Source organism: Panthera pardus, unplaced genomic scaffold, assembly GCF_024362965.1.
Source record: "Panthera pardus isolate Hobbes unplaced genomic scaffold, ASM2436296v1 HiC_scaffold_25, whole genome shotgun sequence".
NCBI lineage: Eukaryota > Metazoa > Chordata > Mammalia > Carnivora > Felidae > Panthera > Panthera pardus.
In genome coordinates this window covers 13,903,355-13,921,611 of record NW_026526821.1, presented here as the reverse complement: position 1 = coordinate 13,921,611, position 18,257 = coordinate 13,903,355, and the positions used below count along the sequence as shown (strand labels likewise).

Below are 18,257 nucleotides of genomic sequence, written 5' to 3'. Positions count from 1 at the left end.
TTTGTCTTTAGCCAAAGACGGTATTTAAGGTGTTGGCTTTGGCCATTGTGGGGAGTTACTCTGTTTTTCTGGGTCTCCCTCATGTACACAGGAGATGTATGCATTGTTAAACTTCTCTTTGTTTTCATCCTGTTAATCTGTCCTGTATCAATTAAATTATTAGACCGGCCTAAGAATCTAGAAGAAAAAAAGAGAAGTTTTCTGCCCCTAGAATAGAAGTTTGTTTATATTTTTACAAGAGGGGTAAAGTGCAAATGAAAATATACCAAACCGTTAACACTGGTTACACCTGGCTACAGATTTTTTTAGCTTTTTCTTCGTGTATTTTGGCTTGTTGGAAATAAGATAGGGAAGCTGAAGAGACGCCATTTTGGAAAGGCTCCACCTCTGCTGTGTCTCTGCCAGCCCCCCTTTCCTCCCGTTCCGTATTTCACCACATCTGAGTAAACCCAAGAAGCTATGTTTCCACTCTAGGGGGAAGCATGAAAACGAGTCATTCTGAGTTTCGTCCTAGGCCCCCACACACCTCATACCATCTAAGAAGAAGCGAGCTCGAGGACATTGGCTTCCAACAAATCTTGGTTGACACGGGCATCCCTACCCCTGCCTTCAGTGGCTTATGGAACACCACCTATTGTTCACCTGACTCTCTGATAGACTCCTACCCTGGATTCCTGAAGGAACATGGACCTTGGACCCCTTTCCAATGCAAACCCCTAACTCACCTCTCCCTTTCTGAGTCTCCGGGATACACCGCCTGCTATACTCTACCAGTCATGCTATTCAGTTAATTCTGCTCTTGCTTCCTCCTAGCTCGTGTTTGATCTCTATCCTGCAGGAAGCCAAGGATCCTCTTGGCTTGTCCTGCGGGACCCTCTCCAGGTCCTGGAATAGCCTATGTCTCAGAGAGGCAGTGCCTTTATCGTTTGAAAGGAAAATCCAATAATCCATTTTCTTCCCTTAATTAGTCTGTAATCCTTGCAAGAGATTCTTTTTTCTAAAAACACTTATTGAGCAGCTACTCTAAATCGCTAGCACCAGGTTGGTCAGAGTTGAGAGGGAGACCTGGTGCCCATATCCATCTACTGACACACAGGTCAGTGAATTCTACGATGCAGGGTTGATTTGGGAGGCTGGGGAGAGGGTGGCCCGGCATATCCTATGGTATTTGTCCCCCACCAGTATTCCAAGATGCCAAAGGGCCTGGCAAAAAGGCAGTGCAGTGGAGCGGGAATAAGAAATGCCCACCGGAGGGGCACCTCGGCTCAGTCGGTTACGCATCCTACTTCGGCTCAGATCAGGATCTCTTGGTTCGTGAGTTCAACCTGCGTGAATTCCTGGCTGTCAGGGCACAGCCCACTTCAGATCCTAGGTCTCCTTCTCTCTCTGCCCCTCCCCCGCTCCCAAGGTGCAGGTGCTCGGTCTCTCTCAAACATTACAAAAAAAAAAAAAAAAAAAATGCTAACCTGAGAACACAGGGAGCCGGCCATGCTCTCTCTTTTCAAAAAATGGGAGGCCCCCAGGAGGTTTGATCAAGCAAAACTTCAGTTCTGATGTAATTGTTTATTCAGCATATTCTGGGCTGCGCCAATCCCTGACTGGGTTATTTTCACCAACAGCATCCAGCACGGCACCCGCCAATGTATGAAAGCTACACAGCAGCCCTGTCGGATAGAACTTTCTATAATGACAGCAATCGCCTCGGCTACACGTGGCTACCAGGTGACTGAAATGTGGCCAGTGCAACTACAGTTTTAATTAACGTAAATTTAAAGAGCCACATATAGCAAACAGCATAGCTGTAAGGAACTCTGTATTAAACAGACGAGAGCCGGCGTGGAGTCAGCAGAACACCTCAGAATCTTCCACCCATCCGTATTTGAGGAATTTGCCAGGTGTCTTCAAGGCGTAATGCCTGATGCCTAGAAATAGGTGCATGGCCTTGTCTTTGATTCCTCCCTTAGCCTGGCTTGGTAATTCTCAAGCCTTTAGTATGTATAAGAATGCCTGACCAGAGCTGATTACTGTACTTTCATGGACAAATTTAAGGGACTTTCCAGGGTGATTTTGACGTTGGAAGCTAAAGGGCTCCAATGAAGGAGGACCAGAGTGAGGAGGGCTTTAGCTTAGTCTGGAAGGATCTGTAAAGGTGTGCCCCAGCAATGAGCAGGAGAGGAACTAGCATATCCCAAGACAGACACTCGGGCTGGAAGGCTGTATAGGGCAACAGGCAGGTTCCGCAGGGACGCTGACCAGAGCCTGGAAAGGACAGGGAGGGAGTAGGGCCTTGAATCTCTGCTCAAGACTGTGGTCTTAAGGAGCCCTTGGAAACTTAAAGCAGGAGAGCAAGACAATCGGACTTGTGTTTTGGAAAGGGCCCTACCAGAAGTGGTATTAATGCATCGGGAAGGAAAGAAATCAGAGGGAAGGGGGGCATTTCAAAGAGTGCTGTATCCCTGGGGGGAAAGAAAGACAGGCCACCAATCGTTTCAGGGAGAGCAGACATCTGAGCTTGGGTAATTATTTCCAGGCACGGATTATTCTGGAAACAAAGCCACCCTCTCTAGCTGAAAGGCTGTTTTTACTTCGTTCTCCAGGATAAAAGTTCTATCCATCTGATAGACAAAGCCAAGCCATTCACTCATTCGTTCAAAATAAATATTTATTGCACAGCAACCAGCACAGGCACACTGGTAATAAAATAGGCAGAGGGCACAGCAGGATCAACAAAAACAAAAGGCAGGACCCACCCTCATTTGGAACGTTAGACTCAGGGGGGTTGGGAGGTTAGGAGAGAGGAGAGGGGAGGATCTCCCAGGTCTGAGCAAAGACCCCGTGGCTCTGGAATCTAGAAGGTAGGTGTGTCCCAAGTAAGACAGAAAAGGGGAACACAGGGAAAAGCTGAAACGGTAGGCAGGGGGTAACACATGCGGATTTTAGGGTTGTGATCTTCATCCGAAACTACGGAGAAGGCACTTTAAAGTAGGTTAAAAGAGAACAGGAAAAGAGTTTAAAGTAGGAAGTGGTGGTCAGAAGGGATGTTCCTTTCCGAAAGATTGGGGGGCGGGGGGGGGGGGGGGGGGGGGCGGGACAGAGACAGTGGGACCAGTTAAGAGACCTACAGAATGGTATTTAGGATATAATATTGTAAGAAAATGACACCAAAAAAGGCAAAAGGACAGAAGAATTAGAATAAGTCCCCTATCTCTGGCCTAGCCAACTGGCAGAATACTAGCTTATCGGACAGGGTAGAGGAGCAGGTGTTTTGCTGGGGTGGAGAGGGGAGGGCAGGAGAGCAGGTTGAGATGGGACCTGCTGAGTTTGAGACACCCATGAACAACAGGTAGGGAGGTCAAGTAGGCAGCTGGCCCTCTCCGCCTCATGACTCAGGAAAAATCTAGGTTGGAAATAAAAAATGTGTGAGTCACAAAGCTACGGATGTGGGCGAGATCACTCAGGGAAAGAACATGCTGGGAGAGAGGACAGGGCCAAGCTTTCCACAACGCCAACATTTAATGGCTGAAGAGAAGCGAGGGTGCCAGGGAAACAGGAGGAGAACGAGGACAGCGGTGGCAAAAAAAAAAAAAAAAAGCCAAGGAAGAGATGTTTCCAGGAGAAGAATGAACAGCAATGGCCCACACACCTGTCAGATCAAGGTAAATGAGTCCCGAAAACCTCCACCAGAAAAAGCAACATGGAGTCTGCAGGAAGCTCAGTGACAAAAGTGACAAATGGGCAGGTGAGGAAACCAAGACACAAATAAAGACGCTTCTCCTAAGAAACCTGACGTGGAGGAAGAGGCCAGAAACAGGAAGAACTACTAATAGAAAACATGCAGGCTTGGGAGAGACTTTAACGTGTTGAGAAGTCGACGCGTCCATCAAAAGGTTAAACAGAAGTGCCCTAGGACCGCGGAACCCCACGCCTACCTAGGTCTATAACCAAGAGACATGAAAACATACACCCACACAAAAACTCACACAAAATCATCACGTCGGCATCATGCAGGGGAGCCAAAACACAGAAACAAGTCGAATGTCTACTAACGGATGAGTGGACGATAAAAATGTGGTATATCCACGATACAGTATTATTCGGCCATAAAAAGGAACGTAGTGCTAATCTAGGCCACAATGTGGCTGGGTCTTGAAAGCATTATTCTAAGGAAAAGAAGTCAGACCCAAAAGGTCCTATGCTATTATGATTTCATTTAGATGAAAACAACCAAAATAAGTAAATCCACAAGGATAGAAGGTAGATTTGTGGTTGCCAGGACTGGGGTAAGGGACAATGGGGAGTGATTACTAATGGGGGGGAGGGGGATTTCTTATTGGGATGAGGAAAAGGTTAAAAATCGATTGCACCACACTCTAAACATATTAAAAACCACTGAAGTGTCTACCTTAAGATGGAGAATTGTACACTATGTGAATTATAGCTCAATAAAGTTTTTGTTTTTGTTCTTGTTTTTAAAGGTCTGTGAAATGCCAGGTTTCTAGGTTCCCAGGAAAGCTGGAGGTGGGTAGAAGGAACTTGGGGTGGAGGTTTGGAGGGCCCTGTAATATTGCACTCAACTCCCACTGTGAGACGTGGGCTTTCCAAACTTGCTCTCCCCCAACCCCGAAGGTCGATGGTGAAGAACCAACCACCAAGGGAGCAAACCTATTTGAAAGTTTCAGGAGGAAAAAAAAAAAGCCAGGATCTCTAAAAGGCCTCAGACCTGAAATGAGAGTTCTACAGGCATCTGGAGAAAGAAAAGGAGACAGTTCTTTATCAAAGTTGAAAACAGTCTATCTTAGATCACAGTCTTATAGAATAACAAGAGTCACATAAACATAAAGCATGGGTCAGGCTTCAAAATGGGGCAAAAAAACCCACCTGGGTGGCTCAGTCGGTTAAGCACTGACTTCGGCTCAAGTCATGATCTCACGGTTTGTGAGTCTGAGCCCCACGTCAGGCTCTATGTTGACAGCTCTGAGCCTGGAGCCTGCTTCCCGATTCTGTGTCTCCCTCTCTCCCTGTCCCTTCCCCTGCTCATGCTCTGTCTCTCTCTCCCTCTCTCTCTCAAAAATAAATAAACGTTTTAAAAAAAAAATTCAAAATGGCCCCCCCAAAAAAGCGGGGGGGGGGGGGGCCAACACAAAGTTTTCCACAAGTGAACCACAAAAACTAAATTGCACAGACGGGGAGACAGGATCCCATGAACAGATGCATGGCGGATGCTCCGCTGGCCGAGAGAAGGTAGATTTCTCATTTGGAAAGTCATTATCCAACATCTTCAGAGTTCTGGGACGTTTTAAGCCTTCTTGGGAGAGGAACAATCTGGTAGTTATCTACCTCACAAATAAATGTCTTCCGCTGCAGGCTATCCAAGAGCCAGAATAGAGTTAAAAATACTGATGCTCATTTTTTTTTTCAAAAGAAAATTCTCAGCATTTTCTGCATCCTACAGTGATTTAAGAATGTTTTTGGTTATATTTTCTCAAAGAGTTTCCTTGGGGGAAAAAAAAAAAATGACAGAAGGTCTCTATCTCATTGCCATCCTCATAAACAATCCCTTTGTGAAACAGTCTTAATTTACATACAACAGTGAGAACCAGGATCCTGTACTAATTCAGGTCTGGGGCTGGTTAGCAAATTGCTATAATTGTCTATTCTCTAACATCCTGTCTCAGAAAACATATCCCTAACCCAGGCAAATCTCAGCAAGAATGATACTGTCAAGATTTTAATATCTCGGGCTTCCGCTGAATCTGTGCACGGTTTCCAAGCGGCTCTTTCCCTCGTGCGGGTGACATTACACAGACATTTTTAAAAATGATTTCAGCTCCGGCAGCCTGGCACCCGCACACACCACAATCGTTACCGCAGAATGCACACACGGCAGAAGAGGCGACGTGGCCCGAACAGGGGAGCCTTTGTACGGAGACGTGAACTCACGGAGACCATCATCTTTCAGACTTCAGATCCCTGGCCTCGGAGGGGTTTGCTCTGAGTCATACACAGTGTGGCCAATATCCTGCAAGGAGCTGTGCTGTGACCAGTCTCGTGCAGAGAATGCAAACTGACAAGCCACTCCTGACCCAGAGATGTGTCGCTGGGTTCGTGCGTGGTCTTTGAGAAACTGGCCTGCACAAACCGCATTTCAAAGTCAGGCATTCTTACAGGGGGGTGGAAAAATCCTGGCAACACCGTTGAGCCAATATTCCTGCTGGTCAGCAGTCAGAGGGATGCATCCTCCCCTATTACTGAAGGAAGGCACTCTCCTGTTCAAAGGCCCTGGCACCCCTAGGTGCAGCCAGCTAATCTCACTCATCTACCTACAGACATCTGACCTGGCATCCTTGGGATGGAGCTCACGGCTATGGACACAGGTTTAAACCCAAAGATCAAACCCGACCCCGGCTCTCCACTTCGCGACTCCATGAATCCCGCCGCCCCTCAGTTTCCTTCACTGTAAAATGGGAGTAACAGAACAACACAGCGTGATTAGAAAAGTCAAATGAAGTAATTTGCATAGAATACCAGGCACCTAGTAAGTACTCAGAAAACACGAAACAGGTAAACACACCTGGTATCTTCTCAGCAGATCATTATCCTCGGACACAAATGTCAACCTGACATCCTGAAAGCTCGAAAGCTTGGTCTCCAGAGAACTAGAACACTCCAGTAAATGCCAAGGCTGGGGTAATGGCAATGACTGGCTTGGGAATTACTCAGTTAATAAATGAGTACGCGTCATGGGTGTACAAAGTGAAATTTAGTTAGAGAATCTGAAGGGACGTATGGACTAGATGTCGGGATAGAATTAAAGAACCGAGGGCCAATTATTGGAGTTTCCAAGTTTCCCAAGCAGAGTGCAGTTCACGGCCTGCTCTCCACCTGCAAGTGGGAAAGAATGGTGTCGTTTCTCAAGATGCCCAAATGGCCATATCAGCTCCTGAGGAATTATCTCCTCGCTGGTGGGGGCAGGTGGTGGGTTCAGGGGTCCAGACACCAGCCCTTCCCTGGCCAAAGGGCAGATACATGACACAAGATGAGCGACTCTCCCAGAGGACTTTGCCCTCTCTTGACCCCGAGGAGACGGTGAACTGGCTCTGTCCCCAGAACAGCCCCGGACCTCCAGCCTTCCCATCAACCCCATGAGCCAAGTGACCCCCTTCCAGTCCATCGTTTTCCTGCTCCGACCCACTAGAACCGACTTCCGCGGCTCACGACCAAAAAAGCCCAACCGAGTGACCGACCGAGTGATGTCGTTTGGGGACTGAAGCACTGAATTTCCCAAACCACAAGAGAAGCGGGCTGGAGAACTAAGTACGTGTCCGATGGATCCAAATCATCCCACCGTGGACTGAGAGATAATTAGGAGTGAAAGGAGAGACAAGCCTTTGTCCCAGTCAGCCCTTTCGAGCACGCCATTTTGACCACACTGACCTCAGCTCTCAGAATCTGAGCCGGACATCTGGGTGGCTCAGTCTATTGGGTGTCCAAGGACTCTTGATTTCAGTTCAAGTCACGATCTCATGGTTTGTGGGATCGAGCCCCATACTGGGCTCTGTGTTGACAGTGTGGCGCCTGCTAGGGATTCTCTCCCTCTCCCTCTCTCTCTCTCTCTCTCTCTCTCTCTCTGCCCCTCGCCCACTCGCTCACGAGCTCTCTCAAAATAAATACATAAACATGAAAAAAAGGAAGAAAAAGAACGTGAGCAACCCAGTAGTGTAACTTCAGGCCTCTGTGAATGCGACTTATTCACCTGACCCAAGGCTCTAGACACAAGAGCAGCCAGTCACCTGGCCACCCAACCCTAGAAGACAGGAGCTCGGTTCCACACAAAGAAAGCCATCCAAGGCAGTCCGGGGAGGGCAGAAAGGTCTCCCTCAAAACGAGGTGACCCCTTCCATTCCCGCTCATGGTTTCCTCACCACAGCAAAGGCCCCAAAGGCACTGGGAAAATCAGGCCAAACTGGATGCAGACGAGCTTTCTTCAAATGTCATAGAGGCCCAGAGGATGGCAACCCTATCCCAAGCCTGCCTGTCGGGAAGCCTACAATTCCTCACAGTCTGGGCTTGGTTTCCCCATCTGTCTCCACACCCCCTTCCCTAGAGGTTCTAACTGGGGGAAGTCATAGAACGTGGTAAGTAGGGCTTTCACCTGACAGGCTTATCAATCCAAGCTCATCCCTCTTCCTGCTGGATGTAATCCTGGCTAACATTTCTGAGCACGTGCCATGCCCCAGTTCTGAGTGCCCCGTGTGCATGAGCAAATTTAATCCTTCACCACAACTCTCTGGCTTTACCCTCCCCATGGATAAGAGGAGACTGAGCCACAAAGAATAACCCAGCTAGGCAGGGGGCAGGCCAGAGTGTGAACCCAGGGAGTGTGGCTCCAGAAGAGGTTTTTTTAAACCTCTAAGCCACCCTTACCAGCTTCTCAAACGGAAGGGGTGGTTGAGCATAGCGGTCTAGGACCTGGGGACAGAAGGAGACTACATTTCAGCAGAGAAGACCATCAATAAACAAATAAATAAGGGGGCACCTTGATGGCTCAGTCGATTAAGCATCCAACTTCGGCTCAGGCCATGATCTCACGGTTCGTGGGTTCAGGCCCTGCATAGAGCTCCCTACTGCCAGCACAGAGCCCACTTTGGATCCTCTGTTCCCCTGTCTCTCTGCCCCTCCCCTGCTCACACCCGATCTCTCTCTCAAAAATAGATAAACATTTAAAAAAAAAAAAAAAAGGTACAAGGTCATGAACAAGGATTATGAAAAAACTCTGGAATGAGCTTGAGGAACCTTCTGGAACACCATAAATGATCAAGTCTCTGGATCTGGGTTGTGGTCCCACAAGTGTTTAAGTTCACCAAGCTGTACATCAATGATAAGATTTAAACTGTACCAGAAAATAGTAACCAAATGGCAGATGGTGAGAGACAGCTTTCTCAGTACGGGAGTGAAAAAGTTATAGACAAGAGGGGAGAAGTCTGGAATGATCCACGTGGTCATGGCTCACAATTTGAGACAAGCGTACAAACTCATGTTTAGTTTAACATAGACACAGAGGGAAATCTTCATAGATGTGTGTATACGTACGGGTCAGTATACGCGGTCTCCTTGCTCTGTCGGCCGAGAGGACCGAAAAAAGACAAAAAAAGACATCTCCATAGCAACAAGCACACTGAGGACCCAGAGCTTGGTTTCCAATGCTACTCTCCAATAAAAGGAACCAGAGTGCCCTGGGGAAATGGCTAGCTCTAGGGACGAGGCGGAAAATATACAAGATGAGCCCAGCACATCTTGTAGTGGCCAAAAGTAATTAAGGGTTCAGTCAATCAAACAAACCCCACTGATGTCAAAGGGACACAGGAATCACCTGAAAGAGTGCTCAATGGCCAAAGCTGGAACCTTTTCTTTTTTTTTTTTTTTTTAAGATTTTATTTTTAAATAATCTCTACACCCACGGTGGGGCTTGAACTCACAACCCCGAGATCAAGAGTTGCACGCTCCACCAACTGCACCAGCCAGACACCTCCTAAAGCTAGAACATCTTGATCAACAAAATAACTAAGAAGTATCGGACTACAACCCAAGGTTTAAAATAATCGAGTCCATGGACGTCTGGGTGGCTCAGTCCATGAAGCGTCCCACTCTGGATTTCGGCTGAGGTCATGATCTCGTTATTTGTGAGATCAAGTCCCAAGTCCCAGTGCAGAACCTGCCTGGGATTCTCTCTCTCCCTCTCTGGCCCTCCCCGACTCACTGTCACATTCTCTCTCTCCCTCTCTCTCAAGATAAATAAACTTTTAGGAAAAATAATAAATAAGGAAATTTTTTTTAAAACAGCAATAATAATTGAGTCCATGCTGCGATAAATGAGTAACAAAAAACTGGGAAGTAACAAATAACCCTCATACAGAATTCCAAATAATTTGTGTACATGCTCTGGCCTCAAGGAGGTAGAGTATACTCACCACCCACTAGGTGTGGGTGGGCTTCATGATTTCATTAATAAAGAGCATAGCACAAGAGGGTGGTGAGCTAACGAACCTGACCTCAGCCAGGTGGTCAAGGTCAACGTCACCAGCCATAAACCACATCGGTAACATGTACCCTTGATGTGATGTGCTGAAAACAGTACTTCACTCTGTGGTCCTCCTCCCCCAAAGCTTGCAATCCCAGCCCACCAGAGTCTAGTTACAGGGGAAACATCAGATAAATCCCAGTCGAGGGGCAGTCCACAAAATACCTGAGCAGTACTCCTCAAAACTATCAAGGTCATCAAAAACAAGGAAAGTCTGAGAAACTGGGACAGCCAAGAGGAGACCAGGAGCCACGATAACTACACATAACCCGGTTTACTGGGTGGGATCTCAGAACAGGAAAGCGACGTCCGCAGAAAAACCAAGGGAAGCCAAACAAAGTACAAACTTACAGACTCATTAACTGTGCCAAATGCACCATGCTAACGTATGATGTTAATAATGGGGAAAAGCTATCTGGGTGCGTGTGCGGGTATACGCGTGTGGGGAGTAGGAGGGGTGACACGGGAACACTTGTCGCTGTCTTCCCAACTTTCCGGAAATCTAAAACTGCTCTAAAATTAGAAACCACTTTTAAAAATATAACAGAAAACGATGGAATGGCTCCTCTGAACTGGATAAACCCCGAAGGCCTCCGGGAAAGGACGTCTGAGATCAATCTGAGAGATGAGAAATAGCCAGCAAGACCCAGAGTAGCATGTTCCCAGCGAAGGACACGGGACACACGGGGCCCCAAGAGGGACCGGAGGGGAAGGAGGCAGGGCTGCTCAGAGTCAGGGAGAGAAATGGTAGAGGGGAACAGAAGGTCACAGGATTCAAGAAGGCAGGTGGCCTGACCCAGGTAGGTAGGTCATGGCGACCTCCAACTGGAGCCTGGGGGCACTGGGAGGTCAGTGGAAGGAGTTAGCAAGATGAGCAAGATCTGACCTGTTTTCTAAGAGCGCCCTAGCTGCTGCAGGGGCAGGGACAGGGCCAGAGTGGGGCAACGAGAGCAAGGGACAGTGGTCACCCCAGAGTGACCACTTCAGGCGCGACAGTCATTGGAGACGCGACCTGGTGAAGATGTGGGAGCCCCCAGGAGGTCTGTAAAGAAGGTAAGGGGTGGGGAGGCCTGAGCAAAGTGAGCCTCCCACCCAGGCTGACGATCCCCAAGTCTGACGCTTTTGGAAAAGTCTCCACAACGAGGCTATGGGACATTCCAGGCGCGGAGTGTCCAGGGAGAAAGAGCCTCCTTGGTGGCAGAGCCTCGCCTCGGTTCGACCACATCCTACATTTGCTCCCTGTGAGATGCTGTCATTCAGAGCCTCAGTGTCCTCATCTGCAAAGTGAGAACAACACTTCCCACCTCCTAAGGGGACTGGAAGAAAGCTCAACAAGAAAAGACTTCTGGTACAAACTGTCAGTAAGCATTATTTCTACAAGAAATGCCCAAGGTGGAAAGAATCTCAGAATCTTATCCAACATCCCATTTTAAAGATAAAAATGTGGGGGTGCCTGGGTAGCTCAGTCGGTTAAGCATCAGACTTTGGCTCAGGTCATGATCTCACGGTTCATGAGTTCAAGCCCCACGTCGGGCTCTGTGCTCACAGCTCAGAGCCTGGAGCCTGCTTAGGATTCTGTGTCTCCCTCTCTCTCTCTGCTCCTCCCCCGCTCATGCTCTGTCTCTCTCTCTCTCTCTCAAATAAACATAAAAAAAATTGTTTTTAACAAATAAAGATAAGAACGTGGAGGCACAAAGACTGAAACTGTGCAGGTGAAGAGCTTAGTGAGGACAAAGTCACCCCCACCCTGGCCCACCCCACCCCCCACCCTACCCGGACCCATTCTCTGGGCTTTCTCCACACGTTCCATTCTGACCACAAGGGAACTGGGAGAGGCTCCCTCATCAACAACCGTCTCAAAACACCTCTTCAGGAAAGTTCTGAAAACTTGCTCAAAACTCCCCCACAGTTCTCCATACCATTAGAGGTGCTGCTAGCCCAGGACAGGGATGGCAGGGGGTGAGGGGGTTGATGAAGGGCCCCGCAGACTAGGCCCAACCTCCCGAAATCCTGGGTCTGCTCCAACCCCCAGGCACGCTCAAGCAGCCTGGCCTCCTCACCATCCCCACCCCTGAACCATGCTGGGCCCCCCCCATCTGTCAGGCATAGCCCCAACAACGGCCAGCTTCCACTTTCAGAGTCACTATCTGACCCTCATTTTGCCCAAAATGACAGGGGTATCTTATAAAAATAAGCTTTGATTTTCAGGTGCCTCTAGGGAGCCACTTCTTCTTATGCTCCCTAGCTGGAGTCTAGAAAGATCTAGAATCTTCCTGGCAGTCTGCAATAACCTCTCCAGCCTTTCTCACCTCCCCTATAACCCTCAGCTCAGAGCAGACACTCAATGACTTGTTGAAGGAATAACACCACCTTGGTACAACCATTAAGTTTGTAGATTAGCATTTTCATCAATCAAAGATGTGGAAAACATCGCAGCAGCTCGTTCGTGAAAACACCCTGAAGGCAAAAGTGAATAACTACTTTCTTCTGGGAAGCCTCGTACAATCTCACACAGACCAAATGAAAAGCACCAATCTCACAATTAGAAGATTTTGAAGAGTCTGATGCAGGACTCTGAACTAAAACATAAACCCATGGTTGCTCTAATTGGCTAAATTTTGTCCTAAATGCAAAGGTTGGCCCCAGCATTCCAGAAAGTCCTACATTTCCTCTGTATCTCTAACCAAGACCACCGTTTTTCAATGAAGTGGGCCGACTCTGTTTCACTTCTGTGATTCCAAAGAGGCCTGTTATTAAAATCAGAAACCCAGCAGCAGCTGGATACTCCCATTGCTTCTAGAACACGCTGTATTTAAATTCTGAATTCCTGAAAGTCACCCTGAAGAGAGGAGCCAGCCCCTCCCCCTCAGTCATGACACACACATAAAATTTACTGTTGGGACAGGTCGGTTTACCTATACAGACACACAAGGGAAAGGGAATCAAAAGGAGGGGAATTCTCCACAAATTAGGTCCATCCATCAAAGGTTCCTCCTCTCAAAATCAGAGGAGTGTTACAGCCTCGGATCCGAAAGCCACACTTCGCTGCACTCCAACAACTAGAAAAAGAAATTCCAATTTCCTCCTCTGCTCTGGAATAGATAATACAAGATTTTTACTCACCTTTGGAGCGAGTAGAGATGTCCATGCCCTCCACCACCTCCTGTTCTGTTTTTATTTCCTCTTCAGCCAAGCTGAAACAGAGCAAATTAGGTTCACGTTTAGGTAGACTGAGAACTTGCCCCATGGGGGCAGCTATTTAGAAGTTCTAACAACAAACCCGCATTTAAGCCAATCCCCCACCCTTATGCAGGGCTGAGGGGCGGGGGGCAAAAAACCCACGTTGGATTTCAAACTAAAGTGTTAAGACTCCTAAAGGGGTTTTTCAAACCACTAGGTTGTTCTTTTTTTAAGTCAAATTACTATTCCAGTTGTCATGCTGTTGGGGGATGCAAAAAAAAAAAAAAAAAAAAAAAATTTTTTTTTTTAGACACACAATTACAATCTGCCCCTGAGGGCCAATGAGAACCCAGCCAACAAGTAAACAAGTGTCTTGTTGTTAACACTGGGTTCAGGTTAGAGGTGGTTCACAGGGTACCCTGAGTTCTGATCTCTGAATTCTGCAAGGCAGGGAGCATTACACAGACCTCTCGGCTAAATCTTAGGATTTCTCGACGAGGCAGGAACGTGAAAAAAATATATAGGTGAAATTGCAAAGTGAAAAAATATGCCCAGGTTAGAAGCAAAAAGCCTGGTCTCAGAACATTCATTCAAAACACTAGCACTTGTCCCAGGAATTGGGCTTGGGGTACCCACACTCCCATCCCCTGGATGTTTCCTCTCAGTAGCAGGCATGGCTCAGAGAAAGCATTCAGCACTCTTGAGCTGTGACTAATTATCCCCCACCACAAAAGTGGAATGAGGAAGGATTATTTAAGAGACAGGCTGAGTTGGGGGTTGGGGGGGAGCAGTCCCCTTGGCCGGGAAGGTCTACCAGACTCTTCTCTCACTCTCTCGGCTGGAACTCCTGTTGAACAGAGTGCAGACCATTTCATGTGTTCCGGAACCACACACACACACACACACACACACACACACACACACACACACACCCCTCTCCCAGGCAAGCCAGTAGAGTTCTGCTTTAGCAGGTGCAAAATGTTCGAGGTGCTGGAACTTCCCAAGCACTCAGGGTGACCATGAAGTGATATGAATCCGAGGAAGTACTTTAGCTGCAATCCCATCAGCCTGTGGTTCACCATGAAGAAATGGGTGCATCACCAACTGACATGGCTGGAATTTTCCATTTGGAAGACTCAAAGCCAGGACTGGAGGGGAAGGCTGAGTGAGAGAGGAAGGATCAGAATGTCCCTTCTGTGCTCTGTGGCCTGAGACTGTGACAAAAGGGGAGTCCAAAATGGCCTGGAACCTCAGGATCCACAGAAATGGATTTAGGAGAGGGCCATGTCTGATAAGGGAAGAGGGTTCAGGATAAGAACCAGACAGAAAGGAAGAAATTATGGCCCAGGAGAAAATTAGAAGAACTTGCACACCTCAAACTTAACTAGTCCCAGCAGAGAGAATAAAGAGAGGTAGTTTGAAATTGGTTGGAATATTAACACACTTTGCTCACTGATATGGAACCCTATTAACAATTTCACTTATAGCATCTGCAGAGAAAGCCCGCGACACAAATTCACCAAAGAAACAACGGGCATGTTGTCACAAACGGTTTCCATCAAAAACAGACTCTTCGATGTAAACACTTCACTAACATGCAATATTCCAGGGTGATTTGTGGAAGGTGATTTCAGCACGTTTACCTTTTTACTCCCAACTTCAGAGACAGACATTCTCAACAGGGAAACACAGACACTCTGCCTGCAACCACACACATATTGTCCAAATGGATACTGCTGACAGTTTCTTGCTTGGGGTGCCTGGAAATACATTTGCGTAAAACACCCAGAGCAGCTCTCAGAGATGATCTGAGTTGAGCTGATCAACCCAAAGAGAACAAACAGCAACCTTGATCTTTCTAACAACTAGAATCCGTTTCCCTCTCTAGCATGAAGTATGTGAAATCCTAAACTCACTGCCACTGATCCCCTATTTTGAGTGACAGAGAAAACACTCAGCTGGGATCCAACCAAAACGTACAGTGAGAAAACGATTATGCAGAATAGAGCCCCCAAAACCCACTTGAAGGATTTCTGCGGTGATGAAAACATTCAAAGGTGTATTGATCATGGAGGAGGGACTGCATTCAAGAGAACAATTATTTGGCCTCCTACAGCCCAGAGGCGCAGAGTACTTCAGGCAGGGATGCTGCTGAGAAGCTAGGAAAATGCAAACTAGTTATGTGGTGGCTGTTTGCTGCTGCAGAAGGCGGGGAAGGGGGGGGGGGGGGGGTGAGTGAAGTTGTTTTATCTTTATCTTTCCAAGTATTACCAGTGGGCACCATATTCACCCCACTTTACCAGCAGCATCACCAGCTTCAGCCAAGGATTTTAAGCATGATTTCAGAAAACCCATCTTTCTCGCAGATCAGCAAGCCGCCCTTTCAAAGGGAGCCCGTGCACGTACTTACAACGCACACAGACATACAATAACTTGCATTTGACTAAAGGAAATTGCAGTGTCTATGCGTTAAAAGGGAAAAAACTTCGTTTACAAGAGCAAAGACCAGAATGCAAAATGAGTCATTTTGAATAGCCACATCTAAAGGGACTTCCTTTTTTCTACACCACTGATCTCAGTTTTCTTGGTTGTTGTTCTGTTTTGTTTTGTTATTTTATTTATTTATTTATTTATTTATTTTTTGGTTTAGTGTGAAGCACCAGTATGTTGTTAGGGGGAAAATTATGAAATAGTACATCAAAAGCTCTGTACCTGTCTGAATGCCCCCCCACAGACCGTGGTCAATTTAGGTTAAAAACTGTTCAGTCATTTGGAGGAGAAAAAAAAAAGTCAAATACTAATTGTTAAAAAGAAAAGCCAGCTGCACCCAGGGAAAAGACTTTGAACTCTTGTCATTAACACATGAAAGTCTTAAAAAATACACAGCATCTTTCCTATCTGCTAGCTTCCAGCAACCCCAATTATTTAAATCAAAAACAATGGAACAACAAGTCCTTGTTTAAAACTGACATTACTTTTTTTTTTTTTAAGGTCCACTGAGGAGGCAGGGGGCCAGCTAAAGAAAAGGGTAAAAAATTAGCTGAAAACCCAAACTACAGCCTTTCACCCCAACAGGAAAATACACCATCAACTAGTTGTATAGGATATATATGTTCCCACCGCTTTCACTCACGGTTACCCTAAGTCACTTGCCTGTGGATTTCACAAACTGATACATTTCAGGCAATTAAAGAAGAAACAGCAGCAGCTTCTGCAAATACAACCAAGACTTTCCCATCCGGTCCCAGAAAGAATAAAAGATTTCTCCCCCAGTGCCTGAGCAAGAAAACCTCGGCTGACTTCTTAACCTGCATGCACTGGAAAAGAGGAATTAAAAAGTTGAATATGAAGCGCTGAACCTCCAGGATGTTTTAAGCCTTCTGATTATTAATTCTGAGGACTCAAGGCTGGTCCGTAATTCCCAGGAATGCCATCCCCTCCACACTTCCAAAAGAGAGAGAGAAAAAAAAAGAGCAAACATCTAGTTTTGACAGGGAAAAAAAAAAAAAAAAAAAAAAAGCCTGGATACACAATGCCCAGATCTTTCTTTTCCCCAAGTGCCCCTACTATTTGACTTTTAACCAAGAATATCTAACCCATCTAGAATATATAACCAGCATGCACAAGACTCTGGTTCTACAGCTGAGGATCATCGCACAGCAATTCAAGAATCATGCATCATTCGGAAGGGCTTTTCCTTTAGGTTTTTACTTTCGTTCAAAATCCCAAACTGGTCCAGGCTGTAAGAAAAATGTAATCCCCAAGACACAACATCTTCCTCTTCTAGATCACCAAATGTGAACATCAAAATAAGAAAACCATGCTTCCCTAAATCTGCAATTAATTTTTTTTTAAATTGGGGGGGGGAGGGAATGGTTAGCAGAGCAGCTTTATTTATATAAGCACTCACCTAAAACAGGCAGAGTCATCGGTAGCTAAGCTATTTATGCAGGATTCTTAAAATGGCGTCTTGCAACACTGCCTCATTCCTGTATTGAAGCTAAAATGGTAGCAGTTTGTTCAATAGCTGTAGCTCCTGTTGAAGCAGCCCTGCTAGTTTCAAAGCCACCTTCCTAAATATCTGAACTAGGAAAAGCTCAACCAAAGGACACCAACAACCCAACGTTTAGCAGCTTAAAAAAAAAATCTGCAATGACAGGGGGAGTTTGTGAAGTCACAGGTTCCTAAGGAAAACCCTTTCCTTTTAGAGCCTGAGCCTCCAAACAGGAGGCTCTGAGGTGAGGCCCCCTGGCCCTCAAATTAGGTGGGTGGGAGGTTAGGAATGACGCAGCCCTAAGGAGCCGTCAACTGCCGACAGACAGGTGTCCTGTCTGTCCGTACAAACGCAAAAATGCTAAAAGGGAGCAAGCTGGGGAGGGGGAGAGGAAGCCCATTCCCCCCTTCTGGATACATCAGAAACCAGCTTTGCATCCCTACCAAAAAGGAGCTAGGTAGTAAAATGAAAGTGTTTCAAGGACAGCAGTCACCTGAAAAGCCAAGCCAAAGGGCCACACCCCTGTCTGAGGCCAAGGTAAAATAAACAGGCTGTTTAATCAGCCTGAAAACGGCCACCAAATCCCCAGCCAGTCCTAAGACAGTTAACCTCCAGGAAAGACAATCTGAGTCTGCAGAGCAAAACAACAGTCAAACAGTGCCCTTAGCCAATGCACGGGATACTCACACATCGGATTTTTGTCCACCCCCAACAGAGCCCTGAAAATTAACAATGGGTTTTGCAAAACCCGCTTTCAGAGGCCGAACAAACAGCCTCATAGTGGATAATGTAAATTTACTGTTGCAGGTCTGAGAATTGGCCTCGCAACTCTGGTGCTGAGTGGGGAGTTTCAAGGTGACTGCTTTGTAGCTCCAGGGGAGAAAGGAGGGCATGGTGCCCAAGGCTGTGCCGGGGCAAGGACGGGTGGTTGGCTCCTCGCCGGCCGGTAGGTAGGTAATCTTGATGAGGAGGGACAGCCTGGCGGCGACGCTTAGCTGCGTGCTG

General features: G+C 47.0%; 1 protein-coding gene across 20 annotated transcripts in view; it reads right to left on the bottom strand.

Moving 5' to 3' along the window:
- The window catches only part of ZMYND8 (zinc finger MYND-type containing 8), a 125,358-nt gene that overhangs the window by 101,015 nt on the left and 6,086 nt on the right, over positions 1 to 18,257 (bottom strand). For 10 of the 20 annotated variants that reach the window (XM_053890176.1, XM_053890179.1, XM_053890175.1 and 7 more), the window contains one exon: positions 13,202 to 13,272. In XM_053890176.1, coding sequence (XP_053746151.1) covers positions 13,202 to 13,272 — 71 coding nt within the window. Of the gene's footprint in view, positions 1 to 13,201; positions 13,273 to 17,168; positions 17,318 to 17,939; positions 18,047 to 18,257 lie in introns of those variants that run through there. The other 10 variants (XM_053890170.1, XM_053890169.1, XM_053890172.1 and 7 more) reach the window with 5 other exon arrangements.